This window comes from Sardina pilchardus, chromosome 22 (assembly GCF_963854185.1).
Source record: "Sardina pilchardus chromosome 22, fSarPil1.1, whole genome shotgun sequence".
NCBI lineage: Eukaryota > Metazoa > Chordata > Actinopteri > Clupeiformes > Clupeidae > Sardina > Sardina pilchardus.
Window position 1 is genome coordinate 21,079,988 of NC_085015.1, and position 16,660 is coordinate 21,096,647.

Sequence of the window (16,660 nt, forward strand, 5' to 3'; positions counted from 1 at the left end):
CAACAGCAGGCTGGGTGATGCAGTCTCCAGCTGTGAGGGATGCTCCAGTTGTGGCTCGGAACTGGCTGTACCGCAAAGCCAGAGTGAGTTGTCGAACTCCGGAAATGCACATCGGGTGATTCTCTTCGCCGCCGGTGGCATCTGAAGAGCAAGGGTCAAGGGTCAAAGTTGACGGCGACTCCTTCAGCGGGACAGTTCTCGTCCCCTCGCAGTCAATGGCTCCACCAATCAAATGGCTGGGATTTCTTGATTTGCTTTGTAGCTCCTGCTTCGTCACACTGCTGTCATTTCACAAGCCACACCCACCCCATGAAGTTTCTGGGTCGTCTGTTTGACGTGCGAGCCATATACCAGCTGACCGGACTCCTGTCCAGTTTCGGCTACCGTCGGAATTTCCTGACTTTCTGATCTTCTTTGTCAGTAATGCCCAGTGCTTTGCAATGGGATTACTCTATGTTAAAGGTCTGTATATTAACTTTTGAAGTCAAATATTTAAAAAATGTCAATGTATCTGGTCCCGGTTGAGGATACTGAGTATTTAAGTGAATCAAGTTGGAATAGATTGTGTGGGATGAGATGTCAGTGTTTAATACTGTGAGTGCTTTTTGCACAAAATTGATGAGTGATACCGAAATCTTTTAGGTTACTCCAGTTTTGGTTAAAATTATATTTGATGAATTCAAAAATTGCTTATTTCATTGTCAGTGAGGATTGTGCTGGCATCCATGAGCATTGTTGCACCTTTGAACAAGCGATTTATTTAAATGGAAAGAAGAGAAAAAATATTCCATTTCCATTATTGAAATATTCAATTCACTTTTAAAAATGTCCTCAAAGTAATTCTGAACTTTTCCTGTGAAGTGTTCTTTTATCGTTTTGATACAGGTATGTTTGAAGGATATAATTTGAATCACTTTGCTGTCTAATAGTATTTCATATGAATAAGAGGCTAAGTTGGTTAGATAACATTCTTGAATGCACGAGAGCACAAGAAAAGATAGCAGTGATTGGAAAAGGATAACAGTGAATATATATTTATATATACTGTATATATATGTGATGTTTTAAGTGGGTCCAACGAAAGTTAGACAGAAACATGGTCAGTTCAAATATAAGATTATAGCCATGAGGATGGCCTCTTTCATTTTCATGGCCACTATGTACTTTCCTGTTTTGTTTCTTAAGATTTTATTTTATTTTGTGATGTCCATTTTAGGATAAGCAAGCACAGCTTATTTCTGTTTATGGTTTTTATCTGTCCCCTGTCTTTTGTTTGTGTTCTTTGTCTTATGATTTCCAAATGCGTATGTATTTTAATTTGTACACTTAAGTCTAGTCGGATGGTCTCAGGAACACCTGAGATCGCTTTGTAGAAGGTCTAGAAGAATCACAAGCACTTTGGTCACATGATCTTGCCTTTCATTTTGGTCACGTGACACAATCATGTCGTAATTCGTTGTAAACTGGTCAGTGATCAGACACTATAGAAAGTGCTGAAATAAATAATGGCAAACGCCAGGGTCATATCATAACCGATGATTATACCGCAGTGCTTGTACTTCAGATGTAAATAGCAGATTGGCTGCTTAATTTAGCAACACGTTGCTCTTGTATGTTATATTTATAAGTATCATTTTTTTATTATCATGTAAAACCAACCAATGACCAAGAGCTGCTTTGAGAAGGGCTCTGATGGTGAAGGAGGTTTCCATTTTTTCCTTTCCAAATTTCTTTCTTTCAGGTGTTATACACTACCACAGCAAAACAGTTTTGCTACTTTAAATATTTATTTCTTGTTTTTGCCCAGGTTGGCTTTTGTCATGTTTTATAGCTGTTCACAGTGTAAAACCGTTGGAAAGTAATGTGTAACTTTATTTATTTTTCTACTTTTTAGTGGATCCCTGCATTCACCTGTTGAAAGAGTGGCATCGCTCCGCTCTTTGTCTTTTGTACTCGTTTTAAAGTAATAAATACTATGAAACTATCAGTGGAGAAATACTCAACATTTCATGTAGACGCTCCGAGACACAGGGCTGATGTATACTGAAGTGTTACGAGATTTTTTTTATTTAAAGCTAATTAGCCTCTGCCTTTAAAGTTCATGTATTTGAGATATTTAATATCATTTCACTGTATCGAGAGCTTAGTGGACCAGCTACATACAGTAATTCAGTGTGTGTGTGTGTGTGTTATGTGCTGACGAGGTTGGGGCACTTGTACGTTCATCCTGTGAATGTTCTTTTTATTTGTTGTTCCTGTGCTGTCAACTGTTTTGACTACTTTCCCCATTTACTTGAAACATTTATTGAACAGCTCGATTAATTAAAAGCAGTTACGAACTAGAAATAAAATGGTTGTTTGCCTTTTTCATTTGTCAAAGTCAACTGTTTTCTCCTCTCCAGTGTAAAGGTTAAATATGTAGTTTGTTCATACTGTTAGATGTGCTTTCAATTACAGCTGAAAACACTCAATGCTCATTTAGCCAACTACTTTACAAAGACTTTTTTTGATCTTTTAATGGATGTTTTGTGTGCTTTACCTAGTTAAAGCATCTCAGATAATAAAAAAAAAGAAACTCAAGAGGTAATTAGGAATTTCAGTTGATATCATCCATTGTTAAGTTAAATAGATATTTTAGGGACGCAGTTAAAACCTATACATGGGTTTTATTATGATAGATTTTATAGAAAAGCAAACATTCCGAGCAGCATGTACAATAAGAGTCCTTATATTTGTTCACTTGAACTTCCAAAACTTCGATGTTCTGCAAAGTCCAACGTGAGGTCCGGTTCCGCCTCTAGAACTTGGTCGATCTGTGTCTTTAGTTGTGTGTCAATAAAAGCATTGCCGATGGTGAAGTGATCCTAAAAACAACACAGAAAAAAAAAAAGGTCCGTCATGCACTGAAACATCATTATCAAACCAGGCCATCTCTAGCCACTTCCAAGAGGAATTTGATTCAAGTAAAAAAAAAAACATAAATCACTGGCTTCAAATTAACAGATTTCATTCATACATAAACAACTTCAGGTACACATTATACACAAACCATATTCAGATTTCTCAGCAAAGGTGTAAAACATTACATTTTAAATATATTTTTTACATATTATTGTATTGACAACACCTTAATATAATGTTAACACACACAAGAGTATTGGAATGAATACTCTCTAAATCCATCTGTTGAGACTAACCTTTTTCTTTGAGGTGGGCGTAGCCACTGGGGGGTTAAAGGTCATGTCCTTCACACTGTAGTCCTCAAACAGCTCCACGGGCAACCTGGACAGGGAAGAGTTCAACATGAACAGCAGCAACCTTTGTAGCTGAACTACAGACCGCCTGCGGTTTAAATAAAGTGTACACAAAGGATGACGTCTGACTACATTCCACTCAAAGGCAAGTCTAACATTCCAAAAAAAAAAAGTTTATTTTTAACTCAAAGACCGATCAAATAGACCTCTTCAGGACTGTTGGTTTACTTAATATGTTGACAAAATAAAAACAGTGTCTTTAAACGCTGCAGTCTATTGGGAAGTCTGTAAACCCGACCCACCTGCGGCTCAGATCTGCGCCGAGAGCTCCAGCACCCTCACTCGGAGCGCCCTTCATCAGATGGGCAGCAAACTTCCTCACCACAGGGTGGTAGTGACGCTGCAGCACACACACACAGACAGTTAGCTTCTTACATATAAAGGTTACTGATCTAAAATAAAGTGTAACGTTTTCATTTAAGATGTAAAGATAGTGTAAAGATGTACCTCTTTAACATTGTGTTTAAACTATTTTATTATTATTATATAGATTTAATGATGTTCTCACTGACAGGCTAGATGTCTACTGGAGTATTAATATTGTATATTGATAGTGTTGTATCTCCATGTGGAACTTCTCAAAGGGTTTTAGGTTGTCTGGTTGTTGTGGTTATTTTATCTCTAGAACATTCTGTGTGTTCCTCCTCACCCTCTACTGTTGTTATCTATGGACACACTGACTTTTTCCCTCTGTTCATGTAGCATCACAAAATACACACATGAAGAGCAAGAGTTGATTCACAAGCTTTCTCACTGCCTCTGAATACACACACTTTTATCCTTTTATCCAAAGCTTCATACAGATGTCAATAATAGCAGGGCCCAACTCACAACTTTTCAGGCCACTGCATGCAAACCTGGATCCTTATCCATCATGTTACCATCGCCCCCCTGTGGTGTGATTTTGTGCGTGCGTGCGTGTGTGTGTACACACCTTGAGTACGTGCAGCTCCCAGAGTGATGTGTTCTGTGGGTTACAGTACTCCGGCTCATCCAGTTCAGGCAGGTACACGCCACTGCCCTGCATCTCATTATCCAGCATGATGTCACTCTTAGGGAAGGCCTACAGCGCGCGCGTACACACACACAAAAAAAAATCAACAATTAGTCAATCACAAGCAATTCATCACTTATTTGATCATTCTTTAGCAGTGACACACACGTCATACACTGTAAATAATTCTATGTCCTAAGATGTGAGAATGTGAGAGTATATGAGAGTGAGTGTGTGTGTGTGTGTGTGCATGTGTTTCTGTCTTGTATGTCCATGTGAGTATGTATGTATGAATGTATGTGTGTGTGTGTGTATGTGTGTGTGTGTGTGTGTGTGTGTGTGTGTGTGTGTGTGTGTGTGTGTGTGTGTGTGTGTGTGTGCTCACATGCATGATGGTGCGGCTGGCGGAGAGCACTCCGATGGTGGCGTCGGGCAGCAGGTGGAGGCTGAGGGTGCTGAGGCGCTTGAGGAAGGACTGGGCGCGCTGGAGCGTCACCTGCCGGCGCCGCTTACTCAGCATCACGTCCAGGCACTGCAGCACGATGCCCGTCTCCTCATTAAAACGAGCTAACACACACACACACACACGCACACGCCCACACACGCACACACACGCACGCGCACGCACACACACACACACACACACGCACACACACGCACACACACACAAATAGTTTAGAACATGCAGATATGCAAAACGCACAAATACATAAGTCACTGCACTCCTGTTCATTTCACAACAGTCTTTCAAACTTTAAAGTCACTTATCAGGTCAAACATCAATAAGGATCCAAAAAATGTAGGACTTCCTGTTTTTATCGGAAACACATCAGAAACACATGAAACCAAAGGTATTACTGTACGCCCACACAATGATATTAAGTGTGTGACTGGTGTACACACAACAACTGGCCACCAAAAGCTGAAGTACCAGTTAGAGTGAAACCCAATAGGTGTGAGCAGCACACACACACACGCACACACGCGCACACACACACACACACACACACACACACTCACAGCTCCAGAGAGGTCAGAGCGACGCCCCAAAGGACGAGCAGGTAAACACGTGAGGAGGCGGCAGACGCACGACTCACCTGCGCTGAGCGCGAACAGGGTCTTGTACAGGTGTGTGTAGAATTGCAGCGGGTCAATGTTAAGCACGTCACCTGGTGGAAAACACACAACAAAAGCAGACACCTGAAACCTCCACTAAACACCCCACCTGCGGGCACACGAGTGAAGCACTGCTCCAGTTCCTACAGGCTTCCCTGGTACACCATTGTGTTCATTACACACATATTCACACACACACTTCCCTTATCACGAGAGCCGCTAGTCTTCTCTCCAGCCCTGGGGCATTCTAATGTACTCTGTATTATATCAACAGATGAGGACTACAGTGTTGCTATACGTCCTTTCTTTAGATAGAAGGGCCAATTTGTATTAAATGATAACAACACTAACCTTGACCTGAGAGGATATGGAAGGCAGTCTGGATACAGTGAAGGCTCTCACGATTGGACAGATCCTGGATGGGATTTCAAAAAAGAAAGCATCAATCAATCAGACACTGCTTCCTCGTTGATTATTTATGCAAAGCTGTGGCATGAAAGTGTCATTAACTTCCTGCCTCTCTCTCCCCAGGCCACTGTGCTGCTGTCCTTCACACTCAGACCCTCAGTCTAAGTCTGAGAGAGCTGTTGGTAAACACCCTGTCATTTCCATGGCTACTTTCCAAGGCAAATGAGTGATTAGTGATTAGTACTATCTAAGAACACATGTGAACAACCAGGACATAGAGCTGTACATGGCTACAGTGCAACTTGAAATGAAAAGAAGAAACTCCTGATTAAGTGTGTGTGTGTGTGTGTGTGTGTGTGTGTGTGTGTGTGTGTGTGTGTGTGTAGGGGGGGGGGGGGGGGGGTTCTAGGACCTACAGTAAGGACCATGATTCTGACTGACCAGGCAACCTGAGGACCACTGCTAAGTAAAAACAAAGTGATTCTCCCAGTGAACCTACATTACTGAGTGAATAGTAAAAGATCACCAGTCACCAGATCACCAGTTAGAGAGATCCTCGGCCATATCTAATAATTAACTCATATTCACATTAAACAGATTCTCTACGACGCCACTCTGAGGAGGACGTCTTGCTTGGGGAGGTCTTGTTTCTATTAAAGGGCTGCAGCAGGTTAAGAAACGTTTCAGATGTCTGTGGGTGTGTTATGATGGATTGTGAGTGGACTTACCCCAGAGACGACGAGATTGAGAAGCACTGCCAACAAGTCATCAAAGAACTCCAGGTTAATCAGATGAGCAAACCTGAAAGGAGGACATTAGGGATGGATGAAACAGACATGACATTAAGATTAGATTATTCGTAATTTATGGCTACTTATAGTGAATTAACTATCAACACAGTGTCCCTGGAGCAACTCATGGTTAAGTGGTGCCTTGCTCAATAGTGGGAGACCCTGGGATTGAACACACAGCCATCTGGTGCTCCCAGGCTGAGGCTAACTCTAACCACTACACCACCGCCACGGCATTCACCAGCCTGACTAATGACTAGTTTACAGCTCATCTGAGGTTCAACAGCTCAACAGTCCTCACCTGAGGTTAAACACCAAACAGAACATGTATCGTAGTTATAGTAATTACAGACAGACGGAGACGCACAACAAAAAACCAACACAAACATGACGGTCCTGAGCGCAGGAGCCTTACTTAGCGAGCCCCTCCAGCACAGCGGGGAGCAGCACGGACTTCTGGGCCTTCTTCAGGATTCTGAAGTAGATGAGGAAGACGATGTTCAGCGTCTCTGTGTGCTGTGGGGACAACGCAAAAGGACACAGAGAGAGTCAGACACAGAGGAGGAGGAGGCCCGCTCAGACACTTCACTTTCACTGCTGCAATTCCTTGTAAACCGCAAGTCTTTCTTTCTCTTAACTTGGTTGCACAATGATGTGTGTGTGTGTGTGTGTCCATATATATATATATATATATATGGACAAAGGTGTCTGTTAAGCAACATAACCATAACGTAACCATATATATACACACACACATTACAAACTTATGTGTGTTCTAAAGCCACACACACATCCCATCCTCACTAAGATAAATCCGCAACAATCTGTCGACCGAAAATCATGAGGCTGACTTGAACTTGAAGTCCCACATGTACAGTCAGATTTTTAATTAATGCTGTTGTAATGTTTAGAGGCAAACGCTGTCTGCATGTGCTGCAGTGCTGCAGATTGCAGCTGTTGTGTGGTGCTTTTGAGAGAGGAGCGTCTCACCAGTTTGAGCTTCCTGCCTTTGCTCTCTGAGCCCTCTGCTTCCATCAGCTCTTTCTGAAGCTTCTCCTCGGCTTTCTTCCACTGGGGAACACAACAGACGCACGCACACATTTCAGTGGCAGTGAAAATGATTGACACGCACCCACTCATTCTTTCATTCATTCCCTCTGGGTTCGTCCCTCCTCTCCCTCTCTCTCTCACACACACACACACACACACACACACACTTAAAGTTCCTGCAAAGTACTTTTTGGAGCATTAGAAGTCTTCTGGGGACTTGATGATTGACAAGTCTATCTTTATTAGCCAATCAGGAAACATCAAAAACAGACAGGCAGCCCTGCCTGCCAATTACATTTCAAGTCCCCCCACATACTTAAGAGAGGCAGGAGAGCTCACACAATGGTGGAGTTTGATGGAAGTGACTGAGAACTGCTAACATTTGTGAAAGACGGCTTGTGCTGCCACTCTCATGCCCTGTACCTTTCTCTGCATCCTGGACAGGTTCTTCTTCTTCTCCTGGTAGTTCATGAACTTGTGCTTGGGCTTCAGGTCCTCAGCGTCCTTCTTCATCTCCACCTCCTTTATCCGCAGACACAGCAGAGTCTTCAGCATCTGCAGCAGCAAAGGAGAGAGAGAGAGGGAGATAGAGGCGAGGGAAGAAAGGGAAGGATAGAAAAATAAAAAAGAATAAGAGAGTGAACGAGGGGGCAAATCAAATGTAAAAAAAGAGGGAAACATATTCAACTCTGTGTGCTGTGAAAAGTGAGATTTAAAAAAAAAAAAAACATATTTTGGGGGGGCTTTTGACAGGAAGCGAGTGGGAGTAAGAGATGGGATCAGGAAATGACTCCGGGTCAGGCTCAAACCTGGACCTGAATATATGCCACAGCAACCTCTGTGAAAAAGGAGATTTTAAAGGAGAGTTGAGTGCGTGTGTGTGTGTGTGTGTGTGGGAGAGGGGGGGGGGGGGGGGTATGCGTGTGTGTGTGTGTGTGTGTGTGTGTGTGTGTGTGTGTGTGTGTGTGTGTGTGTGTGTACCTCTGGTTTGACGTGGTAGTTCCTGCTCTTGACGATGCCGGAGACGACCTTAACCAGAGCCAGGGAGGCCTCTCCCAGCTTATCCTGCCTCAGAAGTTTCCTCACTGCGTCGCAACACATTTCACTCACCTACAGCACACACACACACACACACACACACACACACACACACACACACACACACACACACGTCACAGCCTATACAGCAGAAAATTCCTAGATATCACAGAACACATGTGAATTGTACATACCTCACATCTATAGTCATTCATTAACATGTTTCTCCATCAGCATCACACAGACACACACACACACACACACACACACACACACACACACACACACACACAGATCACACACTTATATCCTTTAAGGAACTACAGTACCTGTACCTCACACACCCAACACACACAAATCTAGACCTCACACACCTAACCTTAGCGAGCCCCTAGTCTCTAAACCCTGTGCTGTGTCGACGCGTGTGCTCTGACCTTGCGCACGGGGTCGTTCATGTGCGGCACCACCACCACCAGGATGTTGTTGTGGAAGTTGAAGTGGGGCAGGGCCACCATGAGCTCACACATGCAGCGCAGCGCCACCTCGGCCAGGCCCCGGTAGCAGTCCAGCGACACGGCCCCGCTCGCCTTCTCCTTCTTCTGCTTCCAGTCTGGGGGTGGGGAGTCACACCGTGGTGAGGAGTACACTTACATTTGTGTGTGTGTGTGTGACTCTGTGTGTGTGTGTGTGTGTGTGTGTGTGTGTGTGTGTGTGTGTGTGAGAGACTCTCTGTGTCTTGTTGTTATGTCTTGGTGTGTGTGTGTGACTCTGTGTGCGTGTGTGTGTTCTGAGGCAGTGAGAAAGCTTCATGTGTGTATTTGCACTTCAGAATGTCGGTACCTTTGACGACCCGTTCTAAGTTCTCCAGGTAGAACTTGTACTGGCTCACCAGCCCCTCTTCAAACTCCCGCAGCTGTTTCGTCTCCTTTTTCACCTGAGCAACACACCAACAACACCCAGGTTTACAAATACATACACACACGCACGCAAAATCTGCAATTTCGTTTTCAGACAGACGTGTATTTCCGCAATGTTCACAGACTTTTTACGGTGGTGTTTTTTTTGTTTGCTTTTTTTTGCGGTCTGAATTCATATGTCCGTATATCTACTACTGGAATCTACTTTTCCTGCTGCCGACTATGTGAATCCAGTGCATTTAAAGCGCCCTAATGCCCACTGAACAGTTTTGCATCTCTCTAACATGCTGCTGGTAATGCAGCAAGGCTGTAGCCTCCTCCACACTACCGGTGTAAAAACCACACTGTTCCGCTGTCAGGCATGAACAGCTAATCCATCATTATCTGCCCGGCGAAATAAACGGAAATTCGAAATTAGATGTGAACAACAGGTGGCCGTAAAAAAAATCTGCATATACGCTTCATGTCTGAATGTCCGTTACCAGAATGTCCGTCAGAAATGCGGCAAGTAATTATCGCAAAATGTGCGGAAAACCTGTCTGAAAATGGCTACTGTGCCATATAAGTATGACTTGAGCTAATCGATGGAGACCTATTAAAGGGGTCTCTGTTCAAAAGGAGGCTGTGTGGTCACTCACCCTGGCGGTCTTCTCCTCCTCTGTGAGTGGGCGGATGCGGTAGGCAGGGACGATGTCCTTAAAGATCTCCATGAGGGAGACCATGACCAGCTTCCTGACGGTGACCGCCACGCTGGGGTCAGTCTCCATCAACATGGCCCTCAGCTCCTTCACCTTCTTTATCTGCAGGAGGAACACACACACACACACACACAAAGAAATGAGAGAGTAAGAAGAACTGCTGGGATATGTCCATTTGCACTCTTACATTGTTATTAGGCTCAGTGCTTTTGGGTATGTGTGTGTGTTTGTGCTCCTTACATTGTTCTAAATGTGCATAGTTGAGGTCAGTTTAGTGTGTGTGTGTGTGTGTGTGCCTTACGTTGGCGTTGGGGTCAGCGAGGATGGCTGAGCCCAGTTTGGCGATGCGCTCCTTACGCTCCAGCAGCTTCTCGTTCCGCAACTGGAACTGCTCCTCTGGAGTCAGAACGGGGCCGGAATAGGCTTCCTCCACTGAGGGACCAACCACACACACACACACCACACACACATTCAATCGTGGCCCGCAAAAAATACCAAAACAGTGAACTCCTCCATTATGATCAACTATTATATGTAACAAATCTATTATGACATGCGGTGGTTTTGAGTAACAAGCTTTGTTCAAACCACTGCTTTAAGTGAACCAACTGTATGTCTATAGGAGCATAAATAATAATATATCCCAAGGTGCTTTACAGTACCCTGCCTGATCTTAAACTAAAGACAGGAGGCATGCAGACAATGGACTCCTTACATCAGTCAACATTCATCACTAGAAATGAGACTTACCCTCTTCCATCTCTTCTTCTGACTCTTGATCTTCCTCTTCCTGATCTTTCGGCTGAACTACAGACAGATAGACAGAGAGAGAGGAAGAGACTTTACTCAATAGCCGTTAACTGACTGAACGCCGCCTCATCCGCGGCTAGGTTTAACCGGCCATTCCCCGGCTAGGTCAGTGAGGACAAGAGGCGCGATATTCCAAAGCCGCCTCAGTGTAGGCGTAAACAAGAACTGGGTGTGAAGTTGAACAGTGACGTACAACAACATAGGCGTCGAAGTCTCGTGACACTACTGTCATTCTCAAAACAGCGGTGCAGCTCTCTGTCAAGTTCTCTGCTCCTCCGTTTGATATTTCTAGATCTTCTGACTAAGTTTACTGTACTTATCCAAACTGACGACATCACCACTGTCACTAGATATTAAAGCAAACATTGATTTTCACTCGGTGTATTCACTGACCGTAAAAAAGTGTCATTAGTAGCCTATGCAGTATGCACCTGTTCTATACGGTCTGGTATGCACTGTTGTTTGTGGCTAGCTAGACTTGCTAGCTCGATGTAGCGCGGCTCGGATATGCTTGTGTTACGTTCATGCAAGGGGGAAAAGCAGCCTGTTGTCATAAGATAGTTGACGGTTACGCATTATATAGGTGTACTAGACTAGTCAGCTGATGTGTTGTGGGATAAGGGGTTTATGTTACGGGATGCCACCCATGTTGTGGGATATAGCCACGGGGATCTTAAACAGGCCACTTGACAAAACCCTTCACATTGAACTTGTAGTAGAGTTGTTTGCATTAATTGAACAGGCCATCTTTGTTTTTTGTATGTGAAGGTCATTAACAAGGAATAAAATGATTGTTTTCATATTAAACACCTTTGTTATTCATTTTGCTTAGTAAGACTTGAGACAAATGTTAAGCCAACTTGAATTCATGGTTATTATGGCAATGGTATGTTTGGTGAACTGTGCTTTTTTAAATTCATTTTTACTGTTCAAAGTGCAGTTTGTTGCACTGTATTTATTACGGACATGTTATGCCAGCCGATACAACCAGATTGTATTTATCCGTATTCATAGAGTGCATGAGTGAGTGTCACGTTGTCCCGGTAACGCGATTTTCTGTTAACAAACGACCTGCATGTGGCATTTTCTATCGCCTCACCGTGTTGTTTATTTCAAAATTAAAATAAATGAATTTGAAACGGTAAAAATCACTACCATGTCGAGGCGCTTATGTATGCTTCTGGTGTACTAAAAGGAGACGTTCACGCTAGCATTAGCTAACTTAATGTAATCATAGATTAGCCCAGCTTGCCGTTACATTATACACTTTCCCCCCCATGCTAGCGTGAACATTAGCCTACACCAGAAGCATACACGCCTCGACATGGTAGTGACTTTTACCGCTTAAAATTCATTTTTCATTTTGAAATAAACAACACGGTGAGGAAATAGAAAATGCCACTTGCAGGTCGTTTGTTTATAACAGGAAATCGCGTTACTGGGACAACGTGACACTTTAACTTACGCAGTGAGGTTCTGGAACCAGCTGCCGGTAAAGCATGTTTATGACACGTTTTCAATGTTGAATCAACCAAATTTCAATATTAGTAGGCTACCATTGAATGAGCACTGAATCAGTGTTGAATCAACGTTTGATTATCATTGAAATTTCAATGTAATTTCAACGGCAATCACATCTGGTTGAATCAACGTTGAATCCACGTTTTAGATGATTGAAATGGTGATGTTGTTTCAACGGCAATCTCATCGAGCGCTTTCAATGTCGAAACAACTTCGGAGTTCAATGCAGATTCAACGAATCCTTTCAACGTTGATTCAATGCCATTTTGCTATCTGGGATGTCATTCCTCATATTCATCTGGTAATAAACATTTCCTAACAGAGTAATTCTTGCCTCGTCACAATATCAACTCTCCACTCATTCCGCTTGGACTATGCATTATACCTTTCACTGCCTCACGTCTGCCAGGTTCCAAACTGTCTTCCTAACAGCAGTTACAATCAGTATTTTTGTGATAACAACAAAACAGCTCTGCAAAGTTTAAACCAACGATGCTAATCGCGATTAGCGATTAGCTATTTAAAATGCAGAGCCTACCCTCATAAGGAGACCTCTCCAATTCAGAAAAATGCATTAAACTAAAATTGGACAACGTTGTTATGTTTCTTAAACCTTAGGGTGGGTATGATAGGCCTAGCCTACATGCTTTAACGAAATACGTTGTCAATGGTTATTTGAGCAAGCTAGCCAAGGTCTAGCTAATTTATCCTGGCTGTAGATAAAGCAGGATAGGCTATGTTTTCCCAATATGTTAGCAATTAATAAATAAATGCTGAGATGTTTGGCGATTTAATTGACATTTGAAAGAACAGTGTGCTAGATGGACCACAAGGACCAGTGTTAATATGTGAACCGTATGATGATGATCTGACAGCTGTGCTCAGCATACAGTCAGTCAGCTGTTTGCTGATTTTAAGTCTTTCAGCAGTGTGTGCACAACTCTCGTTGTTGACAGCTCCGCCCATGTCTCAGCTAGCCGCCGCATAGCCGGCTCGCGTGCTCACTGCAGTCGCCCTGGGAATATGTGTACCCTCAGGGGAGGACAATTGGCAGCGTAAATCACCTCGGCGATTAGCCGGCTATCAGTGAGTACAATCGGGACTAGCCGGCTAAAAGCCCGTGCATCGCCGGCTATCTGTGCAGTCAGTAAACGGCTAATGACTCCTGTGCTCCACCAATAGCTCTGGACAAAACATTGCATGGATCCTTTGGAGCACAACAGTACATGTGTTAAGACATTCTCTTATATAGCATTTGACAGTGCAAATGGTGCCGCAATCATTTGACATAAGCAACATACACACACGTGCTACACACACACACACACACACACACACACACACTCTCTCTCACACACAAACATTCACAGACACGCACACACACACACACCTGGCTTCTCCATGCTCTGCGGGATGAGGCGGGTCTTGTCCTTGATTGGCAGCAGGTGGATGACCTCCTTCTCCTCGGTCTTCTTCATCTTGCGGGGCGTCTTCTCGTACGACTCCACCTGCTCCCCCTTGCGCTTCTTGGTGTGCACTGGTTCACTGGACACACACACACGCGCACACACACACACACACACACACACACACACACACACACATATCCTGGTCAACACACTTCTTCTGACTGAATGCTATCACTACTTTTTCATGCTTGGAGATCCTGTATGCAGGGCATCCATGTCTTCAGATGGTCACAGCAGTGGCTTTCTTTGTCCATTTAGAGGTGTGGGTGCTAAGCATGCAGTGCATCGTAAAGTGAGTCATGTGACTGTGGAAAACACAAATCTAAAATAATCACAGTTACAGTCACAATTAACTGTTACCATTAGAGCTGTCACATCTGCAAGATACTCCTCTAGTGAATGTTTCAGAGTGTTTCGTGTCTGCAAGCATCTTGACCCAAATGTGTGTGTGTGTGTGTGTGTGTGTGTGTGTGTGTGTGTGGAAATGCCTACCAGGCGGAGAGGTCTCGCGTTATGAAGGAGGCCCTCTGTGCCATGGCCCTCATCTGCTCCAGGTCGTCCTCCTCCATCATGTCTGTGGGCAGCGCGTCCAGAAACTCCTCCTCGTCCTCCTCTTCCTCTGCAAAGGAGCAGTGCATGGAGACACACAGCTGAGCTTACACTCGAAATAAGAACACCAGAACCCAACCACTCCCGAGGTGAGAACTGTTATCATAACCTCATTTACTCCTCTATGGCATTAGCGGACATTAATCATTAAATGGCATGTTGAGTTTGGCGGGGGGGGGGGGGGGGGGGATTTTCTGCTGTCCACTCTTTTGCGCTGTCTATAGAAGCCCTGGTCCATCCCGGAGCCAGAAGTCTGAAGTGTTTGCTCCCACCAAAGCTCGAGCGTTACGGTGGGAGGGAAAGGCAGCCATCGTTCCGACATTGACCAAATAAATAATAACAACAACAACAACCACCATATAGTCACATACTTCAAAGCCACAGTTTTTTCCTGATCGTGGAAGTAATACTGGCAAAGGTTTTTGTTTTTGTTTTCGAGGATTCAAGTGTTTTCCCTAGGCTCTCTAGGTGACCTCTCGACATGTGAGAATTTGGTTTTGTCAGTTTTTTTTATTTAGAATTGGAAAATTCAAAGGGGGGGGGGGGGGGGGGGGTGAGGGGGGTTATAACAACCATAAACCATACAGACCTAATATCCTATGCTTTATCACTGCAATTTCCATTCAAATCAATTAAGTAAATAATTAAATAAATCCATCAATCAAAAGACTGGACTCCATAAGCAAGGACATCATGAAAATATAAGTAAGGACATCGGTTTTGAGCAGCTCACCTGGCTTCTTGTGATAGCGCTCCAGCGGCTGTGGTTCCTTGGTGGACACATCGCTGATGGCCTGCCGGAGCTTGCGATGCTCCTTGCGTTGCTTCTTGGCAGCGTTGTCTTGTTTGAACTGTTTGTTCTTGGTCTTGTTGCCCAGCTTCAAGTTGCTGGTCTTCAGCAGCTTGCGGAAGCTGGGCTTCCTCTTGTTGTTGTTCCTTTTCTGTGAAGAAGAAAAGAAATACAATGATTAATGCGTCTCTATGAGGATATTAAAACATTGTGCATGTATGGAGATCATCATATCAATTCCATCCTGTTCTATGTATCAATGTACACTTCACTGAACTTCCCCAGGCCATCTAGGGCCCCAATAAAACACAAAAGCTTATAAAATAAAATAAATATAGCATCAATAAAGTTGAATATCTGCTCATTCATAAAGGAGCAGAAGTAACAGAGAAGTAACAGTGTCACGTCACAGGTCATAACAAATGTCTATTCTCCAAGTTTCCATTCGCGTCTGTTTACACTATTTAAACCCCCATTACCAAATACGCAGCAAGACAAAGGCAAAAGCACTAAAAGATATCTGTGATGTGATCAATTTGTAACTTTAATGTTAAAGAAACTCCAGGCATTAACCGTCAGGCAGATGCAACACTAACCATACCCATACAGGTTGTTAATAACGTTGGGTATCGTCAGCCACTGCTGTAGCAAGACAACTCTCGCCTAACATCATGACAGCTTTATTTTTTGTCAAGTGTTGTGGATAACTTGAAACAACGTTAAATAAAACAAAAATATCGTGTCAATTCCTAACGTAACGTTAGCTACGCATGTTAAACATCATAAGTATTGAGCTACGCTAGACTTAAAGGCAAAAACTGAACAATATAATTGACTTACCCCCGTCCCCATGATGTCCCGGTGTGACAAACTAATAAGAAACTAAATTCAATTGTTTTACTATAAGGACATTTGATTACAAATGTTGTAAACTCATATTAGGTGGGCACACTGCACATGTGTTCTGGCAAGTGTGTTTTGTTACCGGAACTACGTATGCGAACGATAACAGAGAAGGCCAAAACGTATAGGTCCTATGTTTCCACACACTGCCACCTTGCGGTAAGGAGTTATTGCACAGGGTACGTTCGGGGACACAAGAATGGCCATAGATTGTGTAGAACCTTCTATGCAA

General features: G+C 43.5%; 2 protein-coding genes across 8 annotated transcripts in view; one reads left to right on the forward strand and one right to left on the reverse strand.

Annotated features, from left to right (window-relative positions):
• The window catches only part of plce1 (phospholipase C, epsilon 1), an 82,301-nt gene extending 79,944 nt beyond the window's left edge, over nt 1-2,357 (forward strand). For all 7 annotated transcript variants that reach the window (XM_062527123.1, XM_062527126.1, XM_062527127.1 and 4 more), the window contains one exon: nt 1-2,357. This exon is cut by the window's left edge and continues 216 nt beyond it. The gene's annotated coding sequence lies outside the window, so the exon portion shown is untranslated.
• Nucleotides 2,358-2,646: 289 nt separating this feature from the next.
• Nucleotides 2,647-16,503, reverse strand: noc3l (NOC3-like DNA replication regulator). The gene is made up of 21 exons (XM_062527130.1): nt 16,366-16,503; nt 15,469-15,676; nt 14,619-14,745; nt 14,048-14,202; nt 11,077-11,133; nt 10,628-10,758; nt 10,267-10,428; nt 9,552-9,645; nt 9,146-9,321; nt 8,655-8,783; nt 8,097-8,228; nt 7,614-7,694; nt 7,039-7,139; nt 6,561-6,633; nt 5,776-5,839; nt 5,406-5,477; nt 4,694-4,875; nt 4,249-4,377; nt 3,557-3,654; nt 3,198-3,282; nt 2,647-2,864 (listed from the first exon to the last, which is right to left on the reverse strand). The coding sequence occupies exons 1-21, from the start codon at nt 16,375-16,377 to the stop codon at nt 2,727-2,729; spliced, it is 2,406 nt and encodes an 801-aa protein (XP_062383114.1). The 5' UTR covers nt 16,378-16,503; the 3' UTR covers nt 2,647-2,726.
• Nucleotides 16,504-16,660: the final 157 nt, after the last annotated feature.

What these genes read in the sequence shown, in the direction of transcription:
- noc3l (XM_062527130.1), bottom strand. An exon ending in GTGCTGGAGGGGCTCGCTAA is followed by an intron (nt 6,634 to 7,038) that starts GTAAGGCTCCTG and finishes TCCTCCTTTCAG; the next exon opens with GTTTGCTCATCTGATTAACC. An exon ending in GGGAGCTGCACGTACTCAAG is followed by an intron (nt 3,655 to 4,248) that starts GTGTGTACACAC and finishes TGTGTGCTGCAG; the next exon opens with CGTCACTACCACCCTGTGGT.